General features: G+C 59.6%; 1 protein-coding gene across 14 annotated transcripts in view; it reads left to right on the forward strand.

Moving 5' to 3' along the window:
• Window positions 1-16,658, forward strand: part of ATP2B3 (ATPase plasma membrane Ca2+ transporting 3) — a 40,996-nt gene that overhangs the window by 19,298 nt on the left and 5,040 nt on the right. For 8 of the 14 annotated variants that reach the window (XM_065900526.1, XM_065900525.1, XM_065900534.1 and 5 more), the window contains 7 exons: window positions 64-151; window positions 748-854; window positions 1,152-1,343; window positions 2,876-3,089; window positions 3,818-4,029; window positions 4,951-5,058; window positions 6,117-6,299. In XM_065900526.1, the coding sequence (XP_065756598.1) occupies window positions 64-151; window positions 748-854; window positions 1,152-1,343; window positions 2,876-3,089; window positions 3,818-4,029; window positions 4,951-5,058; window positions 6,117-6,299 (1,104 nt within the window). Of the gene's footprint in view, window positions 1-63; window positions 152-747; window positions 855-1,151; window positions 1,344-2,875; window positions 3,090-3,817; window positions 4,030-4,950; window positions 5,059-6,116; window positions 6,300-10,625; window positions 10,780-16,658 lie in introns of all 14 variants that reach the window. The other 6 variants (XM_065900529.1, XM_065900530.1, XM_065900527.1 and 3 more) reach the window with 4 other exon arrangements.

The following is a 16,658-nucleotide window of genomic DNA, read 5'->3' on the forward strand; positions in this document are numbered from 1 at the left end:
TCAGCCCTGACTGCCTGCCCTGCCACCGAGGCTCTGCAGCGTCTGTGTGCTTTTCCCTCCCAGATAGAACAGGAGCGTCTGGACAAGGTGTGGCCCAAGCTGAGGGTCCTTGCCCGATCGTCTCCCACCGACAAGCACACTCTGGTTAAAGGTAATGGAGTGGGCTCACTCCTCACCCTGCCCTGCCCCGGCCCCGGGTGGCGGGACGCAGGCTGGGTATGGCCATCACCCCTCGGGTGGTCGTCTGCTCCCAGACGCCCAAAGCTGAGCTTCCAGTTGGGTCTCAGGGTACTCAGCTCTGGACCCATTGCTGCTGGAGACTTTGTGTCTCAGAGGAAGTCACTGGCCCTCCCTGAACCTCATCGGGAAAATGGGGATAATAATGGAGACTCCCTCAAAGGGCTGACCTGCCAGAGCTCGAGCCTCCACTTCTCTGCGCTCACAGTATCAATGGAAGACGCCAGTAGAGACCAGCTCTCTTCATAGCAGATGGGGAAACTGGGGCCCAGGAGAGGGAGACATTTCTCCAGGTTGCCCAGTGCCGAGCCCCTGCCTTCTACGAAATCCCACCACCCTGTATCATCGCACTGGGTGATGGGCCAGGGTGGGAGAAGGGGGATGGGACTGCCAGTGAAGGCACAGGACTTGGTCCCAAGGATGGCCTACTGGCCCCCCCACCCCCGCCGCCCCCGGGCTGGTCACCCGGGGCCACAGATGGCACCAGACCTGCCCTGATCTGTGTTCCAGGGATCATCGATAGCAACACCGGCGAGCAGCGGCAGGTGGTGGCCGTGACCGGGGACGGCACCAACGATGGGCCAGCCCTCAAGAAGGCGGACGTGGGCTTCGCCATGGTAAGCCACCCGCTGTCAGCCTGGCTCACCACGCCAGGTGGGGCCTTGTGATGGAGGACGTAAGCTTTGTGCAACAGCGTGGGAGCTAGCGTTGAGGCAAGTTGCAGAGTGCCAGAAGTTTCTTTCTCTCACATCTTGGCCACCTGGGCCTCTGCAAGCTCTGCCCTGTTGCTGGCTGCTGCAGCGGTGGCGCCCTCTTCGTTTGTGAGCAAAACCTCTCTAGTACAAGGACACGTTTGGAGTGGGTGAGGGGGGCTAGGGAAGGGGCCCCGCGGACACGGTGTGTGTGTCCCCCAGGGCATCGCGGGGACTGACGTGGCAAAGGAAGCCTCGGACATCATCCTGACGGACGACAACTTCACCAGCATCGTCAAGGCCGTCATGTGGGGCCGCAATGTCTACGACAGCATCTCCAAGTTCCTGCAGTTCCAGCTGACGGTCAATGTGGTGGCCGTGATTGTGGCTTTCACGGGTGCCTGCATCACTCAGGTGGGCACTGGGGGCCACCGGGGCCCAAGGAAGACCCCGGGCTCTCCCTCCCATGGCCGGGCTCCTCCCGCCCGGTGCACCTGGACCCCAGTGTGCAGAGCAAGCCCAGGGGACCCCGCCCCCAGCAGGGTGAGGGCTGAAGAGCCCCTACCTGAGGACCCAGTGGCGGGAGCCAGGGTTTTTTTTTGTTGCAGACTTTTTTGGTTGAGATAGAATTTACCCACCAAAAACTTCACCGTTCGAGAGTATACAATTCAGTGACTTTTAAGTACATCACAGTGTTGCACCATCATCACCTCTATGTAGTTCCGTCATGTTTTCATCACCCCAAGAGGAAGCGCCATCCCCATGAGCAGTCCCTCCCCACTCGCCCTCCACCAGCCCCCGGCACCCGCTCACCTGCTTTCTGTCTCTACAGACTTACCTATTCTGGACATTTCAGCTACACGGAACCAAATCATAGGTGGTTGTTTGTGTCTGGCTCCTTCACTTAGCGCAGTGTTCTCGAGGTCCGTCCATGTTGTAGCAGGTACTTCATTCCTCTTGATGGCGGACTGACGTTCCATCGTATGGAGCGAGCACCTTGTGTTTCTGCATCCCTCCATCAATGGGCATTTGGGTTGTTTCCACCCGTGGCCGCTGTGGACGTGCGTGTGCAAGTCTTGGTGGACCTGCGTTTGCGCTTGTCCTGGGTCTGCTGGGAACTCCGTGGTTAACCTTTGCAGGAGCCTCTTTTCCTTTTTCAGTTCTCCAATTCTCCTCCCCATTAGTGAGTGTCCAGAATTTGTCTCCCTTTCAAAGGTATTTTTGAATTGAGATAAAATCCGCATAACATAAACTGTACCGTAATAGCCATTTGAACCAAAGTGTACCAACCCGTGGTTTTCGATGCATTTGCGCATCTTGTGCGACCGTCACCTATACCTCAGTCCGGAACTTTTTCATCACCCCTGTACCCACTAGGCAGCCACTCCCCCACTCTCCTCTCCCCCAGCCCTGGCATCCACCCATTCGCTTTCTGTTTCCATGGGTCTGTCAGTTCCAGAAGTTTCACAGGAATGGAATCCTACAGGATATGGTCCCTGGTGTCTGTCTTCTGTGAGGCTCATTTTTAACCAACAAGTCAGAGGCGATGGGAAGGAAGGTCCAGTGCAGTTTCTACCTCTTCCTGGCCCTTGGGTGCAGGAATGCATCCGTCGGGCTCTTTTATGGTCTGGGGCAAGTGACAGGGCGTGGCAGCCTCCCGCTAACAGTTTGGACCACACCTTCTAGATCACTGCCAGCAGGTGAGAGAAGAAGGGAGACTGACAACATTTTAAGAGCAGGAATCTGAAAGCCCAGCGAAAACTCTCTGCTAACTTTAAGAAAACATAGGGATGGAGATGTCGCGTTTTTACGGGAAGGTTGGATTTGTTGCATTTTCGCTTGAATTCAATTCCAGTGACGCTGACCCCAAGCTGAGTCTCTTCCCAGGAGTGGGGGGCCGGTGGGGTTTCCAGGCCCATGTTGGGGTAACTGGCTCCTCTCCACAGGACTCTCCTCTCAAAGCCGTGCAGATGTTGTGGGTGAACTTGATCATGGACACATTCGCCTCTCTGGCCCTGGCAACGGAGCCGCCCACTGAGTCGCTGCTGCTGCGGAAGCCGTATGGCCGGGACAAGCCCCTGATCTCGCGGACCATGATGAAGAACATTCTGGGCCACGCCGTCTACCAGCTCACCACCATCTTCACGCTGCTGTTCGTCGGTAGGTTGGCCCAGGGCACCCTGTGCTGTGGCCAGCCCCGCAGGCCCCGGCGCTGTCCGGCAGTGGCAGGGACAGACGGGCACCTGGGGACCCGATTTCCGGTGAGGACCCCTCGGCCCTCACCTCCCTGCCATCCTGGGAGTTTTGTTCTCTGTATGGCATCGGCTCCTTTTAGGAGATTCCTTTATCTACATGGGGGCGGGTTTGTCGCTTTGTCTCTTCCTGACGTCAGAGGCCCTCCACGGGTCTGATGACCCCTGACCACGTGGTGGCTTGGCTCTCAGCACATGTTCCTGGGAGTAGACTCAAAGTTCAGTGCAGGCATGGCGGTGGCCAAGGGGCAAGAGTCACCACGTGAGGGCACCCAAACGGCAGCACCTGGGGGTCCTCTCATGGGGCCTTTCTCTGCTATCTCGGGAGCAGAAGCTGGTCATGGCTGACCCGAGAGCCGTTCCAGAGGCAGGGCGGCACAGAGGAGGGCCGGGCCTGCCCTGAGCCTTGCAGCTCCCGTTCCTTCCCCAGCTCGAGCCAGTGTGCACATGGGTCTTAATGTCTTCACCCCTGTCCTGGGGTTTCAGTGCCAGACCCCCCTGGTCTGGACGCGGCCTTGGCTGTGAGCTCCCGTTGCTTAGCCTGGGGGCTGGGGGGCTCATGACTTCCAGCCATGTCGCCCGGTGGTGACGCGCCCACCTGGGCCCGGCTCCCCTCACGCGGCCCTGGGCTTGCAGGGGAGCTCTTCTTCGACATTGACAGCGGGAGGAACGCGCCCCTGCACTCGCCGCCCTCCGAGCACTACACCATCATCTTCAACACCTTCGTCATGATGCAGCTCTTCAACGAGATCAACGCCCGCAAGATCCACGGCGAGCGCAACGTCTTCCACGGCATCTTCGGCAACCCCATCTTCTGCACCATCGTGCTGGGCACCTTTGCCATCCAGGTAGGAGGGGCGGCTCCACTCTTGCAGGCCCCTCCAGGTCTGCCACTCCCACTTCTTGAACTCGATTCCTTGGCGGGAGGCCACCTTAACTCCAGGAGGCGCTGAGTGTTCAAAACTAGGGCGTGTTGATAGAAAATGTGAGGTAGAGCGAGGCCAACAGGCCAGGATAGTTGGTTTCTCGCAGTTCTCAGAGGGGGGCCAGCCGTGGCACGGGGACCACCTGGGGAAGCACCCGGGCTGGTCGGCAGGCAGAAGGAGAGCGAGGAACCCAGAGCAGGAGCTGAGGCGGGAGGGGCAGGCTGAGCACTTGATGGTGTGAATAATTCCCAGGCTCTGGGGTGTAGGGCTGTCCACCTTGTGGTCTGGGACCCAGCCCTGGGTGGTTAGGGAGGGGGACAGTGGCCTGGAGGGTGAGAGCCCAGGAACAGAGAGAGTTGGAGTGTGGGCTTGGGACCAGTTGGTCTGTAGTTGAAAAGCTCATCCCTGGAAGAGGACTCCTCCCATGGAGGGGCCCTGAGGCTGCGGGAGGCCAATCGGAGTGTCTGGCGTACGCACGTTCAAGCACCACCTTCACAGAAGCCAGGAACATGGCTAACGTGACCGAGCCTCACCCGAAGGCTGGAAAAGGGACAGTCCGGGGCGCCTGGGTCAGTGGGCACCTTACACCAAGCGAGGCCACGTGCCCGTCCGGCACAGCACCCACGGCCTGTGGTCAGCCGGTCTGGGAAGCTTCTTTAGGCACTGGCTGAGGTGGGGATGAAGGGAAGGAGACCAGAGAAAAGAAGGCTCCCAGGAGCTGCCTGTCTACCTGGGTGAAGCAACAAGCCTTCTGACTCCCTGAGCTGGGCCCACAGGACAGGGGGAGCCCCGAGGGCTAGAGGAGCTGGCTGGACGCGCCTCCCGCCCACCCCTCTTCCACAGATTGTCATCGTGCAGTTCGGCGGAAAGCCCTTCAGCTGCTCGCCGCTGTCTACGGAACAGTGGCTCTGGTGCCTGTTTGTTGGTGCTGGGGAGCTGGTCTGGGGACAGGTAAGTGTCCGCCTCGGTGGCTTTCCCAGCCCTGCCCCTTTCCCATTTGTCTGGGGAACTGTGGGCAGCCCAGGGTCCCCTAGCCTGCCTCTGGGACAGGCCATGACCTAGGTGCAGGGCCACAAGTGACGGCCTCAGCAGAGAGCACGCAAAGGGCCGTGGCTGGGATGTCACAGCGCCCAGCAAAACCACCCACCGCTCCCCTTGCCACGGTAGGAGCTGAAAATCGTGCCTTAGAATTGGGTGGCTTGGAAAATGCTCACATATTTGAAGCTACACAATACCTCTGTGAACCTTCCAGACAGGGTGGCTTCAACGGCAGGTGTTATTCTCTGGAGGCTAGATGTCCAAGATCATGCTTACATAGGGCAGGCCCAGGAGAGGCCGGGCACGAGCTCCCAGCTCCCCCACCAGGGGAGTCACGTGGCAGTGCAGTTTCTCCCGGAGGCAACGTGTGATGACACGCGTGGGTACCACCATCAGGGCAGCTCCCCTGAGCGGTGCGGTCCGGGGACTTGAGTGGCGTCGGTCCCGGAGGCCTGGGGAGCCCGTGTGACTTAGTTACTCAATCTCCGCGTCCCGGAGGTCAAGCTGGTACATGCGACCCGGGGACCCGCCCCAAATCACCGCGGCAGTGTAGCCTGCCTGCCCTTGGCCCCGGCTAAACCAAGAGGCAGGGGCCTAAAGGTCCCCTCCCATGAGCCAGGCCAGGGCCAGACCTTGGCCTGGCGAAGCGAGTCCCTTACATCACACGCTGTGCGGGAAGGTGGCATGAGCCGCTCCTCTGGGCGTCGATGGAGGAGGGTCCACCGGCGCGCACACTGCTTTGGAGAGCAGGATTCGGCAGCTGGCAGAGGCGGCCCAGGGGCCGCCCGCAGGAAACAAGCACTGAGGAAGGAGCTGCACACGGGGCCGGGGCCTGTGCAGGGGCAGGCACACACACTGGCCTGGGCCTGCGTCAGCGGGAGGCGGGCAGCCTGCGTCCGCTCCCGGCCCCAGCAGAGCTCCCACCTCTGACGGCCACTTCTGCCTGCTGTCCCTCACCTCTGGCGACCCAGGTCATCGCCACCATCCCCACCAGCCAGCTCAAGTGCCTGAAGGAAGCGGGGCACGGGCCCGGGAAGGACGAGATGACTGACGAGGAGCTGGCTGAGGGCGAGGAAGAGATCGACCACGCCGAGCGGGAGCTCCGCAGAGGCCAGATCCTCTGGTTCCGGGGCCTCAACCGGATCCAGACGCAGGTAAGCCGCCGGGCTGCTCGGCCACTCTGGCTCTCCCGCCTCGCGAGGGGGTCAAGCAAGCCAGAGGCAGAGAATGGGCGAGATGAGCCTGAGAGCGACAGGGAAGCCCTTGGGGCTTGCCGCCACGATCACAAGGGCAGTTGCCGGATGTGCCAGATGACAGTATGTCTCCAAGGTGGCCTCTCCCTGACGCCTCGCTCAGAGCCCAGGTGGCCCTCCCCGCTAGTGGGCACAGGTGTCAGCTAACGGCGTGCGCTGTGACCCAGAGCTGTATCTCAGGGAGATGGGGGCACGGGCCACCCACTGTTTGAATAGCTGCTGAGACTCGTTTTCTTTGCTGGGAGCTGCCCCAGCTCACGGGGAAGGGGCCTTCTCGGGATGAGGCAGACGCCCGTTTCAAATAGGCTTTGGTGAGCTCACCATTCAGTGGGTTATACTGTGAATTCTAGGGAAAGACTTCATTTGGGAAGTGAACTCTGGTAACCAAGTTGGTCCGTTCTGTGCATCCCAGTCTCCTCTATAAACTCAGACAGCCACGACGACTGCCCAGCTGTGGGCACTTGCACAGGCTTCCTGAGAGTCTGCCTGACAGAGCCACCCTCGCTTCCTGCCCCCAGCTCTTCCCGGCCAGCCTTCTTGCCAGAATGTTCCATACTTGCTGTCTCTCTCATCATAGCCTGACATCAGCCCTCAACACCCCAGAGGCAGTTCTCACCAAGGTCTGCGAGACACCCTCCCGGCTCCCGAGCTGGGCCGTCCCTCCATCCCCGCTTGCAGACTGTTTCCCAGCGCCCTTCCGGAAGTGCGGTCCGCCCTGCTCTCCTGGCAGCTTGCTGGCCCCTCTCCATCTTCCTTGCCTGTCGCTCCCACCTCCCACTGAGACCGTGGTCTGCCCTGTCGCCTGGCTGTGACCCTAGCTGCTGGAAGTCCCACGGTCCCCGGGGGCACTGGTCTCTTCGTGCCAGTTCCCCATGGCCTGGCCCTCCCCGCACAGCCTCCAGATGGCGACCAGGCGCCCCTCACGCACCACCTTCTCCTCTGCCTCACGTTACCCACCCTGGGCTCGGGTCAGTCCAGACCCAGGCCCCACCTCCCCAAGCCCACCTCCTCCCGCCCCCCAGCTCCTGATCCATGGCTCCCTCACTTCTACTGCCCAAGCCAGAGCCCTGGAGCTGTCCCAGACCCTCTTCCCGTCTCCCCACACACCCGGCACATTGGCATGGCCCTTCGAACGCGCATGCCCGGTCCAGCCACCTCCGGCCCCGCCCCCAACATCCTCCTGGCCCAGCCGCCCACGTCTCTGCCTGGACTGAGGCTCCCGGGGTCCACCCTGGACCCCTGCAGCCTATTTGCAACATAGCCAGCGTGTGACACCCCACCACTCCCTGCTCCTCCCGGGCCTTTCTCCGTGCTCTGTCCTGGACCCACAGCCCCACTGCCCCGACCCAGCTCCAATTGCTCTTGCCCTGGAGACCCACCGGCAGGAAGAACACCACCGGGCGCCTGCTCGGGCGGCTTCCCGCGTGGCCGCTTGGCCTGGGCCAGGACCTGAGAGCACAGCTCTCCCCAGCGCCCGCCTCCAGCCTGTCACAAGTCACCATGGGGGCTCATCCCAAAGAATCCTCCGTGCCAGGTGCCCAAAGCGCCCTCCCAGTGCACGCGGCTCACCAGCTGCTGCCACACAACCCCTGGGGGCCTAGTCTCTGGGCGCCCCTCTCCTCCCCAGGCGCCAGCCTCAGCTCCCCGGCCAGAAGCACTCAGCCTCCCGTCTGCCTCTCGGCATCACCCCACGTGCCCTGCGTCCCCGGAACCCCTGCTGCCTTCCCAGACTCCCACTCTGCTCGCCCGCGTTGCTGTGCCTCCATGCTGGCCACTGTCTGGGCCCCAGGCCTCCGCAGCTCCCACCGTGTCCCCTGGGGCCCCTCCTCATCCCACGGCGGCCCCATGAAGCCTTCTCAGAGTCCCAAGGGGCTGCTCCGGGCCTCTGGCTCAGCCCTCGCGGCATCGCAGGCGCCTTGGCCAGCGTGGCGGGGGAAGGATGTCTTGGGCCCGGCCGGAACACTGAGCGCCCAGTAGAATGGGAGGAGCCTTTGTCACCAGCTGTCTAGGTTTTCCCCGTGGCCTCCTGGCTGCTCAACTGTGAGCACCCACCCACCCATCCCGCCCCGACGGGCTCTGGTGTGTCATGCTGGGCGGGTTCTACAGCAGAGCCTATTCGCTTCCATCGCTGAGCCAAAGTCAGTGTTAGCTCTTCTAGCAGCCAAGACCACAGCCCTGCCCCAATCCTAGGTGTCCGGGAAGAGGTCTCTGGTGCCCCAGCCACCTGTGCGTCTGTGTCTTCTTACTGCCTGCAGGCTCTTGGACCTGACACTGCCACCCCGTTGGTAGAGTGGGTCCCCTCGGTCAGAGCCTTGCAGTTCCGGGCTGGTCGGGTCCCTGCTTTCCACACGGGGAAATGGGGCCCAGAGAGAAGGGACTTGCCCAAGGTCACCCAAGTCTCCTTCCGCCATCCCTTAGCCCTGGCCTCTCCGTGGAGCCACTCATTCCTCCCCTTGACTTTGTCACATCAAATCCGCCACACTTCTCAGGAATGCCGAACCAACCAGTTGCTTTAGTTCACTTTTTAAGAGCGTTTGTTCATTTTGATTCAAAATACCTGCTTGCAAAGCAGAAATAAAGCCTAGGAGAAATAAAGCCCCTCAAGGTGCATACACCCCATGCCAAGAGAAACGTTCTCTAGGCAGCCAGCCCTAGATTTGCAACTTTTGCAAGACACGAAATTGCTCCCCAGATTTCAGAGACCAGCACAAGTTTTTATGTCGCTAAGTGAAGGCATTTCCTAAGCTGCTGCCCGCTCTCACCATCATTCCAGGCACATAGAAATGCACCAGCCAGGAAGGGTGTCATTCCAGAATAAAAGAGTCCTCCAAACGCAGGACGTGGAGCTTTTCAAAGTGCTCACGGCGTGGTCTATTTCGCATTCCATTCTAAACCAGAGAAGCTTCAGCAGTGACTGGGCCTCGTTCCTGGCCCAGCGTGGGGGGCTTCCGGGGCAGGCGTGGGGCAGAGGGATAATTCTGTGGTATTTTGACTGATACCATCATCGCCTCGGGACACCATGCGGAGAGGCCCAGTCGGAGGCAGGAAAGGCATTTTTCCCTTCCCTTGTCGCCTTTGCCACAGTAAGAGCCCCCTCTTGAGACAGTCCCCTGTCTCCGTAGCCTTAGAAACATCTCAGTCTAGGGAGGAGATGCGCCCCGCCCCCCGCCCCGCAAAGAGACAGCGACATCATGGCACGAGTCATCTTCCTTCGGTGTGTTGGGGCACTCGGCACTGTGCCAGTCCCCGTGGGCACTCAGTATGCCTTGCTTCTGCTGGGCAGAAGGGGGCTCAGTGGTGCGTACACAACAATTAGTCTGTCTGGCAGCGCGTCCGAGGGTTGAAATGCCGGCCGTCTTCACTTCGGTTGGGATGGGGGCCGTCTGAGCGCTCCGCTGCTCACGTCATCCAGTGAACTATGTGGCACTTTCTAGAGATCAGATCCACCTTCTAGGGCCAGAGATTCCGCACACACTCCCCGCTAAGAGGGCACGTTCTCTAAGGAGCGGCCCAGAGTACGCCACAGCGGGCTGGCCTCCCAGAATCTAGACACACGGTCTTCTGATGGGGGGACGTTCACAGTGGCCACCCAGCCACGGTTCCTTGGGACCCCACGCCCGGGCTTGCTCCACCCCCAGGCCCCCCTGCCAGCCAAAGGCGGGTCGGGAAACCCAAAGATACTGCATCTCCGGCAAGTTCACCCCCATGGCTCTCATTTCCCGAAGCCTCCTAGGAGGCTTTAAGGGTGGGGGACAAAGTAAAGCCATCTTTGCTCCCCGGACCCAGGCTCTCCACTCTCCCTCCTGCCCTGCCTGTGGCTCTGTGGGAAGGCATTCCGATGAGAGAAAGCAGGGGCTTTGGGGAAACCCCCTCCCCCTCTTTTAAAATCCATTCTTACACTGAGTGGCTTGCGATGAACATATCGTGAATGCAAATGGCTCTTTCTAAAGTGTTTGCGGTGTGCCCGATCCATCGTCAACCCCCGCGCGCCAGGTCTTCTGAGCGCTAATCATTTGCTCAGCAAAGCCTCTCTTGGTGGATGACGCAGAGGCCAGACTCGGCCTCGGCCTCGGCCCCGGCCCCAGCAGAAGCACCGAGGCGACCTCAGTGAGGCTTTGCTGTCACGATATGCACCCAGTGTGGCCCCTGTCCCCACCCAGCCCCACCCCCGTGCGGTCGCGGGGACAACAGTGCAAGCCAACCTTTATCTCATTTTCTCTCCCACAGATGGAGGTAGTGAGTACCTTCAAGAGAAGCGGTTCATTTCAGGGTGCTGTGCGCCGGCGGTCCTCGGTCCTCAGCCAGCTCCATGACGTAACCAATCTTTCTACCCCTACTCACGTAATTCTCTCTGCTGCCAATCCCACCAGTGCCGCTGGGAGTGAGTCTTGAGTCCCCTTTTCTCTCATAAATGGCATCTCTGGGGGAGGAAAAAGCCTCCCGCCTCTTCCTTCTCTTTTTTTCCAGTCTTACATCCTCCGCTCACCGAGGCTTTTCCGTTCTTTCTTTATCGCCCTGTTCAGTCCTTCCCGCCCAGACGGTGTGTCTCTCTAAAGCCATATCCTCTTATGAAATGTACTGAATCCATGGCACTGCTGGACCTTCTGTTCTTTCCTTTGGTTTGGGGGTTTTGTTTAGCGCTCCTTCTGTCGCTGGTTTTCTTTTCTTGAACTGATGGTTCTTCATGAACTTGGCCGCTTCTGGTGGTGTCTGGTGTCAGTCAGGTTGGGGCCTTGGTCAGTGTTCCGCGGGGCAGCTCGAGGGAGGCGCGCGGCCTCAGGGCCGCCCCCCCAGGACTGGAAGGAGAGGCGAGCGCCTTTGCGGTGCCATTCACAGCGGAAGAACCCAGCCCGCCCACTTGGGACTAAAGCAGCAGCTTCCAGAGCTCTCCTTGAAGTGGTTTCCAAAGGCAGTACACCTGGGCCCCCGGGCGTTAAAGGTGACCCCAGGAGCCCTCCTCATGCCTCGAGCCCGCCCTCGGCCACGTTTCCTTTTGTTCCCAAAGCATCTTCGCTCTTTCCAAGCAGGCCTCAGGATTGGAAGGTCTTAACCTGATCTGGTCCATACTCTCTCTCCTCCTTCCTTCGAGAAGCTGGGAGAAATTGATTCCTTTTTATACGTCCCTCTGAAAAGTTCCCGCCATGTGTGTCACATTTTTAAAGGAACCCAGGGGCTGTCCTAAAGAGGTAGAAAGTTCCATATTTGCTCACACTTCTTTACAAAGACAAAGGGCAAGCCACTAGGCCATTAAGCCCACCACCCCACGGTCCGCCCGGTAAGAGACAACACAAGGAACAGTGTGGGCCCCCCACTGCCCCCCACTGCCCCCCAGGGCCACCTGCCTCTCACAGCAAACTCGAGATTTCAAAAGCCAAACAGTACACCTTCAAGTATGAGCCCAGAGCCCCTGCCAGGATGGTTCACTGCTACCTGTCTCCTTTCCTTCCAGTGGGACCCGGCAACTCTCACCTCTGTGAACACATCACTTCCCCGTGGACGGGAGTTGTTAACTATGCTTTTTTCCCACACCAGACTCTGGGATTTTCTTTTTGCTTGATTTCTTCTCTTTTCCTGTTTTCTTTTGTCTTGTGTTCTCTTTTTTGTTTTTTCTTTTCTTCTTCTTCTTCTTTTTTTTTTAGGAACTGGTAAGAGGTCCCCAGTGGAGGGCGTCCCTCCTCTTTCTTAAGCTGTCCTTTCAGACCACTCTGCCCTTTATGGAAGGGATGTACTGGTCCCCACTGGGGCCACCTTGTCCCCTTTGGAAACAGCGCACACGTAAACACACACACACACACACACACACGAGCGCGTTCCCCATCCCACAGGCCACACGCATGTCCAGCTCCCTTGAATGTTCACTGAGCCACCCACCCGGGGCCACAGACGCTGGCTGACAGCCGTCACAGGCGAGCTGGAAAGCTTGTCCCACAGGGTACTTGGCACCACTCCACCTGGGGAAGCCGGCAGGAGGCTCGGCCAGGGCCTGCTGGGCCGCAGCTGCCCTCGCCTGCCACTTCCTTCACGTGTTCCTTTGCCATCTCTCTCTGTGCCTCCTCTCTGTCTGTCTGTCCATCCGCCTGTGTGTTGACTTGGGGGAAGGCAGCCCGTCCCTCCTCTGCTCACCCCTAGGCCTTCCCCCCACTCCTGCTGAGGCCGCGCTGTCTGGGGGCCTCAGGCCTCCTCCCTGGGGGCAGCCTCCTTCTCCTCTCTCTTCCTCGGCTTCTAGTACCTTCCTTCTTTCTGCGGCCACCTGTCCTATCCCCCTTCCCAGTGCCGGGAGCCCAGCAGCGTGGGGTAGGAGCCGCTCCCGGGGAACCTAAGTAGCTCCTGGCCAGAAGAAGGGTCACTGTCCATCCACACCACGTACCACTGGGAGACGAGCACCTTCTGCCTGAGGAGGGTCCCGATGTCCTGACTCACAAGATGCTGGATGGAGGGCCAGGTGGCACCAGGGGACGTTCCTGCTTCCAGAAGCTGCCGACCAAGACCACTTCCTGCCACCATCACCGCTTCCCAGTCCAAGCTTCAAAGACCCCGAGAAATCACCAAGCCTGGCACCCACATCGTACAAATCAGGGGAAGTCCTGGCAGAGTGGAGGACAGCCCTAGGCCTTCAGTCTCTCTCTCGGAACTTACCAGAAGAAAGGCAGGGTGCAGTGGTCACGGGGCACAAGGTTTCCTCAGGAAAACCCAGCTCTTTCAGGAAGGCTTCTGTCCTCCTTGCCTAACACCCGGCCAGGCCGCGCCTCCTCCTGAGCGCCGCGGCCAGTCTCGGCCCAACATCGCTTCCGGTGAGAGCCTCAGGCTGTGTAGGCGGAAGGCCTGGTTGCGGGTGTGGACAAGGAGCCCGAAGGCCAGAGTGACAGGTGACGTTGCTCACCCAGTGCAGGCCCCGGCATGCAACACCAACGCAAGAAGTGGCCAGAGTCCGAGGGGGAGGACAGCCCCTCAGAGGAGTGTTGGGGGGAGGCTAGAGGTGCGATGGTCCTCGGGGCTCAGCGCGCCCACATTCACAGCCACGCACACTTCCTGTTGACCCCCGGCACCCCGCCCCCGGCTCCAGAATGGCCTTGGCTGCCTCCCCGCCGCCCACTCAGCCGTCTCTCCTGCCTGCCTTAGTGGCCGCCCCACCACAGCCATTGCATGGGACCTCAGCCGTGCATGGCCTTGAGGCCACCCACCTGAGTGGCTTAGGAAAAAGCATTCTTTACTAAACACCATCAGTCTTCTGGAAACGAAGGGGGTGCGAAATCCTATCCCCTGTTAGTGTGTCAGTCACCCTCATTCCTGCCCCAATCATACTCTCACACGGTAATTCTTCAGGAAGCTCAGCCTCATTCCCCAGCTGGCTGTTAGGATCCCCAGGGTGGAGGCAGACAGGAGGTGTCTATTCACTCAGGTTTACTAATGAGCAGCAAGCCCAGGCCGACAGATGGCTGCCCCCAGGTGCGAGCACGGCCGCACAGACACACCCAGCCCCCCCCCCCCGCCCCGCCCAGCCACATATCCACAGCCTGTTCCCCAGCAGCCTGGCCCTCCTGCAGCAACAGTGGGCCTCTACGCTCAAACGATTACTGTCACAGGGGCAGGTGGCGAGTTTGGTCAGATGTGCCCAGAAGGACTCCCTCAGGGCCCTTCAGGTCTGATCAACCATACCGAAAACATATCATGGCGGTTGCTTTATTTTAATTGGCTTTTGCCGACTTGGCAAAGCCCAGCCCGGTGAGACCCCGGGGCTTCTGTGGACACGCCCTTCTGGAGCCTGGGGAGACATGCCCCTCACACACTCCTAGAGCAGTAGTTAAGCCAGCCCCACTGAGGAAGGAGCCCTGCAAGGTGAAAGCTGTCTTGTTTGCTGGAGTTTGCTTCCTTCTCAGGAAATCCATTGATTTCGAGGCAAGTCTGCCCACGTGGGTTTCTGGGAATAGTGTATTGGCATTTTGTGCACACTGTCTCCACACTACGAACAGTGTCAGCCCTGCCCGAGCCTTCCTGCAGCCAGGGACCCTACCACATGGAAGAACCTTCCAGGCAATTCCTAAAGCACATGCCAGCTTGCAGCCTAAGGCAGACCCCGAAAGCCCTGCTCCAGAGCCCCCCACCCCCGTAGACACTTCCGGGCCGACTCCTGGGGCTGGGAGCCAGGGCCCAGGAAGCCCAGGAGACTTATCTGAGGCCCTGCAGCTGGAGACAGCCAGGATGAGAGGCAAGGCCGAGCCCCTGGAAAACCCAGGACTCTCCATGCCTGGGTCAGTTCAGCGCAACATCTTGTTGACACCGGCCACTGAGTCTGGCCTGTCCCGGTCCTGGGCACACATACATGCCCACAGAATGGGAGGTAAACTTCGCAAAACTCACAAGCCACCAGCATTTTCGGCTTGCCAGCACACACAAAGCTGTGTCTTTTGTTTGGGATTCGATCCCTCAGTGAAAGAGCCGACTCTGGAGTCTGAATTTTCATGTCTTCTGATTCCGTGGTGAGGAAAGGGAGCCTTCCCCCTTGCTACCCCCTCGATCGTGGGTCCATCACCGCACACCTCTTTGTGTTGATCTCAAGTCACGTTTCACCCTCATGCCTACAGGGAGGGTTTGGGACTTGGGAACCTAAAGTTCATGGAGGCGCCATGGCTCTCCCTGGCTGCTGTGTTCAGAATTTGCTCTAAATCCAAAGCCCCGTTGCCAGGGAAGCTGCCAGGTTCCTTCCTCCCACAGAAGGTTCTGGATGGTGGTTGGTACGGAAGGACGGGGCAGGAGTTGGATGGAAGAATTTTGAGCTCTGTGAGCTTCACAGTGAGAGAGAAGGGAGGGTGCAGAGGGTGACGACCCCCCCAGGGCCTGCTCCTCCCACAGCCCGAAGGTGTCAGACCCAGTTTCTGTTGTGGCCATTGTCATTGTTGTTCGGGAGCCTTTGCTTTTATTTTTCTCTCCTTTTCTTTTCCTTTAATGGGGTGGGAGATCCTTCATCCTTCGCTTTCCTCCCTGCTTCCACGTCCCTTCTCCGCCTCCACCACCACCTACATTGCAAACGCAAGCGATTAAAGTTCAAAACAAAAGCGGGGTACATCCACTTTCAGCCGCGACCTTCACCCCTTCTGCTTGCAACTCTTCATCAGTGGCATGGTCCCGTGGCAGAGTCTGACACAAGCATCCTTTCTCCTTGTGGCCGGGGTAGTCCCGCGGGTCTGGAGCGTCACATGCCCCATCCCCGCTAATGGAGCTCACGGTGAGGGGAAGACAGGCCAGGGCTCACGTGCGGGGGCGAGGGCCGGGCAGCAAACAACAGAGAAGTAAGTTTGCGCTGAGTGCAGGTGGTCACCAGCCTCAGAGGGAAAGGAAGCAGAACGAGAGAAACATTAGTGGCACTATTTTCGATAAAGGTTGTCCGGGACAGCCTCTCAGAGGATGATTTGTGAGCTGAGTTCCAAATAAGGAGACAAGGCCGACATGGGATGATCTGGCGGAAGAAGAGTGTAGGCGGGGGACAGGGCAGGGGTGATGGCCCTGGGGGACACCCAAGCTTGCTGTTCCGAGCACCGTGGGCGGAGGGCGCTGGTCGGGGGAGCTATGGTGGGAGACACGTGCCAGGCTGTGTGGGCCCCCTACGCCCAGCACCTATCCACTGAGCCCCTGCTGCAGGCGGATGCTGTGCTGGGTGCTGGGGACGTCAGGGGCCTTATGTTCCAGTGACAGGAGACAGAGGAGAGAATAATGGGATGTGTGGGGTGTTTGAAGGTGAACCATGCTGGGGAGAAAAGGAGGCAGAAGAGGTGCCGGGGTGCCGAGGGAGATGAGTGGATTGTGGCTGTAAACAGAAAGAGCTGAGGGGGAGCCATGAGGCTCACTGGGGAAGAGCCTTCCTGACAGAGGGAACAGCCAGTGCAAAGGTCCTGAGGCAGGAGTGTCGTGCTTGAGGAAGAGCCGGGAGGCTGGAGAGGGTAAAGGAGAAAGAGGAAGAGAATGGCCCGAGGCAGGCCCTGGCAGGACTCTTCCTTTGAGGGAGACACTGCCACTGAAGTGTTTGGACCAGTGGAAGGTGCGACACACTCTGACTTCCGCTGGAAAAGATTACTCAGGCTGCCATGCTGAGAAGAGACTGTGGACGTCAAGGGTGGCAACAGGGAGACAAGGAAGGAGACATGGGGGGTGGGAGGTAAAGTTGAAGAAGCAGGCAGAACCCCGAGTCTGGACATTGAGGTGGGAGCTCCTTAGCAGGCAGATGGCTAGAAGCACCCAGGAAATGCATGGATGTGGACAGAGAAA

The sequence above is a fragment of the Phocoena phocoena genome, chromosome X (assembly GCF_963924675.1).
Source record: "Phocoena phocoena chromosome X, mPhoPho1.1, whole genome shotgun sequence".
Classification (NCBI taxonomy): domain Eukaryota; kingdom Metazoa; phylum Chordata; class Mammalia; order Artiodactyla; family Phocoenidae; genus Phocoena; species Phocoena phocoena.